The 5,319-nt window shown below is 40.9% G+C and overlaps 1 protein-coding gene across 1 annotated transcript in view; it reads left to right on the top strand.

The window, feature by feature from the left end:
* The window catches only part of CR1 (complement component (3b/4b) receptor 1 (Knops blood group)), a 66,629-nt gene that overhangs the window by 16,979 nt on the left and 44,331 nt on the right, over nucleotides 1–5,319 (top strand). The window contains exons 6-9 of the mRNA XM_014532571.1: nucleotides 877–1,269; nucleotides 1,863–2,039; nucleotides 2,126–2,228; nucleotides 4,129–4,214. Of these exons, the coding sequence (XP_014388057.1) occupies nucleotides 877–1,269; nucleotides 1,863–2,039; nucleotides 2,126–2,228; nucleotides 4,129–4,214 (759 nt within the window). The remainder of the gene's footprint in view (nucleotides 1–876; nucleotides 1,270–1,862; nucleotides 2,040–2,125; nucleotides 2,229–4,128; nucleotides 4,215–5,319) is intronic.

Below are 5,319 nucleotides of genomic sequence, written 5' to 3'. Positions count from 1 at the left end.
GGTTTTTTTTTTTTTTTTATTCCAGATGAATTTTTGGCGAGTTGGTTCTAAGTTTGTGAAATATGCCATTGGTATTTTAATGGGGAGTGCATTGAATGTGTAGATTGCTTTGGGTAGTATGGACATTTTAATGATGTTGATTCTACCAGTGAACACGGTATGTTCTTCTATCTGTTTATGTCTTCCTCAAACTCTTTTTTCAGAGTCCTGTAGTTTTCTGAGTACAGGTCTTTTAACCCTTTAGTTAAGTTTATTCCTAGGTATCTTAATTTTTTTGGTGCGATGGTAAATGGGATTGCTTTTTTAGTTTGTTCGTTTATTTTTATTTTTAGATTCAACTGTTGATAGATATGTATTTGTTGCCATTTTATTGTTCATATGTTTTATCTTTTTTCTTTTCCCTCTTCTTCTTCTTAAAGAAAACCCTTCAACATTTCATGTAATACTGGTTTGGTGGTGATTAACTCCTTTAGCTTTTTCTCCTTATACTTTTTTTATTATTAAGGGTATTTTGATTTTATTTTTTTAAAGCTATACTAGTCTCATTTATAACAAAAATAAAAAATTAAGAAGGCAGTTGGAAAAGAGTAGGGGGGAAACTGTGTAAACTATGATATAATATAATCAAAGAGTTATTTGTAATGAAAAAATGTGAATTGTATTACTATATGGATATGTTCATAGGAAATAATCTAAGTAGAAAAAGCAGAATTATGCTTTTTATTATGACCACCTACTTTGGAAAACCTAATCTACCTGTTAGCAAATATTAAAAGCAAATAACCAGTGTAAAAATACTAACAGTTTAGTGACATTGGTTTGCTCTCAGTAGTTATTTCAATTCACTATCATTTAAATGGTTTTTCCTTTTCCCAGTTATTCAATGTAAGCCACCACCAACCATCACCAACGGATATTTCCTTGGCAACAGCGGAGACGATTTTCCATACGGAATAGTGGTGACCTATCACTGCAGTGACAGAAAAGGAAGGGAAAAGTTTGAACTCGTGGGCGAGAAGTCAATATATTGCACCAGCAAAGATCAAGTGGGCCTCTGGAGCGGCCCTGCCCCTCAGTGCATCGTACCTAATAAATGCACGCCTCCGCACGTTGAAAATGGAATAAGGGAGTCTGAGAACAGAAGCTTGTTCTCCTTGAATGACATCGTGAGGTTTAGGTGTCAGCCTGGCTTTGTCATGAAAGGCCCCTCCAGTGTGCGCTGCCAGGCCCAAAACAGATGGGAGCCCGAGTTGCCCAGCTGCTCCCCAGGTGAGTCTGACTAAAGCTTCGAGGGGGCCTGCAGGTGACAGGAGCTGTGGGAGGCCCCCCAGATTAGTGTTTGTTCTGGGAGGGAGATGTGTGGTGAGCAGTGTGAGTACATTTTCTAGGGGTGAAGCATGAAGCATGAAAGGAAGAAGGTGTGTGGGTGCCCTCACTCCAGTGAGTGTGCCTTCATCCTGAAAAGCAAGAGCCTAATTCATCAGGGAAGGGGACATTGGGGAGACTCCTACTGAGTAATTCTCAGGGCAAAGCACCAGCTCTCAGTTAGTTAGAAAAAGGATGGGAGCCTTCTGGTCAGCTGTGTAATGAGCACTCTCTGTGCTTTATCTCATCGTCTCTGTACAATCCTCCTCAGAAATAGTGCTATTCTCTTATCCATCTGACAGTGCAGTTAGCTTGGTCTTTCAGAGGTTAAAGAAATTGTCCAAATCACGTGCCAGGAATAGAATGCATGTGTGTGAGACCCTTTGTTAGACCGGGACCCCTCTACCTATGAGTTTCTGACTCCGTGGATGAGTTAAGATTTAGCAAAGAATATTCCCCCATAACTGACAGGAACGCTGTGCCTGTTCTTCCCCCAGTTTGTCAGCGGCCCCCAGAAATCCTGCATGGCCAGCACAGCCCCAGCGACAAGGACAGCTTTTCCCCTGGGCAGGAGGTGCTCTACAGCTGTGAGCCTGGCTATGACCTCAGAGGGGCCGCCTCTCTGCGCTGTTCGCCCCGGGGAGACTGGAGCCCGGCCGCCCCCACATGCGCAGGTGCCTACACTCACTCTCATCCTTTCTGCAGATGAATGTCTTTGCACCTCACATGGCGGTCTTACTCCTCATTTATTTTTCTGTAGTGAAATCATGTGCTGCCTTCAAGGACCAACTTCCTAATGGCCGTGTGCTCTTTCCACTTAACTTCCAGCTTGGAGCAAAAGTGTCCTTCCTTTGTGATGAGGGGTGAGTATGAGCTTGCCTGGCCCCCTGGACACTAAAATTGGAGTAAGAAGTTAACAGAAAGGGAAGGCTTGGTGTGGCTAAAAAATGAATTCAGAGGATTACATCTTGTAAGTGTGTAAGAAAAGTAAGAGTAAGGAACAGGTGGAAAAAATAGCATGAGGTATGAAGGAAAAATTAGGACATATATGAAATGGCTGGTATAAAGACAAATACAATGACTGGTTATGAATATATATGTGATGCATTGATTGAAAAAAAATAATACTTTCCAAGCAGAGAAAAAGAAGAAGAATTTGGAGAGTCCCAAGGAAAGTTTGATATGTAACAAAAAGCTTATTAAAAAGAATTAAGATGATTTAGAATTATTTAAGTCATTTTTTAACCATCAAAAGGAAAATTTGGCATAAGAGTAAAAGCAGAAGAATGGGTATTTTAATCTAATCACATATCTTCTGGTTAGTCATGTGCTTAGGGCTCTGAAGTGGGATCGCGGAGGCTGGTGAATTTTTAGGTAACGACAAGAATGGGTATTTTAATCTAATCACATATCTTCTGGTTAGTCATGTGCTTAGGGCTCTGAAGTGGGATCGCGGAGGCTGGTGAATGTTTTAGGTAACGACATTGTTCATGTGAGGCTGGTGCTCTTCCCAGTGTGCTCATCTCTGCATGGGAAGGATCCAGTGTGAGCAAAGAAGGACCTGACCTTAGTCCAGTGGTTCTCAACCTGTGGGTCGCGACCCCTTTGGGGGTCGACAACCCTTTCACAGGGGGCACCCAAGACCATCGGAAAGCACATATATAATTACATATTGTTTTTATGATTAATCACTATGCTTTAATTATATTCAATTTGTAACAATGAAATTGGGGGTCACCACAACATGAGGAACTGTATTAAAGGGTCGCGGCACTAGGAAGATTGAGAACCACTGCCTTAGACTGTTTCAAAGAATCCTGGCAGGCACCCAATGACAGCACCCAATAAGATTTAGGAGCCATCGGGGTCCCACATACATTGACCATTCTGGATGATCGCATACAAAAGTCATTTCTGATCTCCGTTCCCTTCCCCTAGAGGGCCTAGAGTATTCAAACTTACTCAATAGCCCAACGTGCCTTCTTCACAGCCATCACAGCCATAGAGACAAAAGGACAATCTTTGTGCTCTCTCCAGTTACTCTCTGCTTTTTCCATCCAACCTGGGAACTGTTTTACTCACTGTTCCAGTATCAGAATTAGGAGAATTAGGAGTCTGTTGCATTAGAAGACTGGGTTTCCCATATGACGAGTACTTATCAGGTTTATCCTGAGATGATCAGCTAGAGATTAACTTCTCAGAATCTGGGTCCAGGATCAAGGAGATGGTGGCTATGCTCTGACTGCCTTCTTCAATTCAGCCTGGAACTATGTGTTATGTGACCAACTAACTGTCCTCCCTAACTGGAGGCTGTGATTTGTCCAGATCAGTGGTTCTCAACCTTCCTAATGCCGCGACCCTTTAATACAGTTCCTCATGTTGTGGTGACCCCCAACCATGAAATTATTTTCGTTGCTACTTCATCACTGTAATTTTGCTACTGTTATGAATCATAATGTAAATATCTGATATGCAGGATGTATTTTCTTTGTTACAAATTGAACATAATTAAAACATAGTGATTAATCACAAAAACAATACGTAATTATATGTGTGTTTTCCGATGGTCTTAGGCAACCCCTGTGAAAGGGTCGTTCGACCCCCAAAGGGGTCACGATCCACAGGTTGAGAACCGCTGGTCTAGATCAATATGGCCTCCAAGCTTCTGCCACCTGTTGGTTTCGAATGCTAAGGTTTTCAGCCGGGCCTCAGAGTTTTGCCAACTGAAACAGCTCACCTATGCACTACCATTTTCTTCTTTAGATTCCATCTACAGGGCAGCTCTGCCAGCCATTGTGTCTTGGTTGGAATGGAGAGCCTCTGGAATAGCAGTGTCCCTGTGTGTGAACGTGAGTAGAAGGAATAACACTTTAGGACAATTCCTCCCTTAACCTATTTAGTATTTTGACTTATGGCAACCCCAATAGGGTTCTTCTATTTTCAAATCTGAATTAGTGAGATATAGTTGCTTTTTTAAATAGTATTTATTCGTGATCAATTTGTTGTGATGCACCTTATTGTACATCATGTGTTTTGGGAACCATTTTCGCTGTCTCTGTTATTTTGAATTCTTCGTTCTAGGTGATATATCCTGCAGTAGTTGGCCTCTAGATCAGGAGAGATTAAATAATGTGAAGCTTTGACAATTTTCTTCCTTTCTTCTTTCCTTCCTTTCCTAATTCTTTCTTTTCTTTTCTTTTTCTAATATCAGGATGTAATCACTCTACTGGCTAATATGTAAATATGAAACATGCATTCATTGGAACAACTATTTATTGAGGACATACTATGTGCTTGGTATTTTCCTAAGCACTGGAGTTATAGCAGTGTACAAGATAAGTTAATGCCCTGTCCCCTTGTTATTTTTACCCCAGTGGGGAGATGGTCAGGAAAAACAATAAACAAAGAAATGTTATGGAAGTGACAGATCAGAGCAGTGAAAGAATGAGGGGAAAGTTGGGAGCAACATCACATGGGGTAAACAGTTTAAGACTCCTTAAACTCTCCAAACACATACTTAAATAAATTATGTTGAAAGACTCAGAAGTAATAAGCTGATTAAAACATGAGTCTCCTGCCACAGCTGGGTGGCTCAGTTGGTTGGAGCATTGCCCTGTACACCAAAAAAGTTGCAGGTTGAATTCCCAGTCAAGGCATATATCTAGGTTTCAGGTTCCACTCCGGTCAGGGTGTGTATAGGAGGCAATCAATTGATGTTTCTCTCACACATTGATGTTTCTCTCTTTCTCGCTCTCTCTTTCAATCTTTCTCTCTCTTTCTCTCGCTCTCAAATCAATAAAAACATATCCTCAGGTGAGGATTTAAAAATAAAAAGACTCTCCTATGTGTAGGGTCAATACCAAGTTCCCCTTGTTCTACCCAATTATATTTTGCTCAATAAAGACAAGATTTTGCTTCATCTCTTGACCTTAAAGATTTTAATAATATATTAAA

The sequence above is a fragment of the Myotis brandtii genome, unplaced genomic scaffold (assembly GCF_000412655.1).
Source record: "Myotis brandtii unplaced genomic scaffold, ASM41265v1 scaffold898, whole genome shotgun sequence".
NCBI classification, from domain to species: Eukaryota; Metazoa; Chordata; class Mammalia; order Chiroptera; family Vespertilionidae; genus Myotis; species Myotis brandtii.
This window is presented reverse-complemented; position numbering and strand designations above follow the sequence as displayed.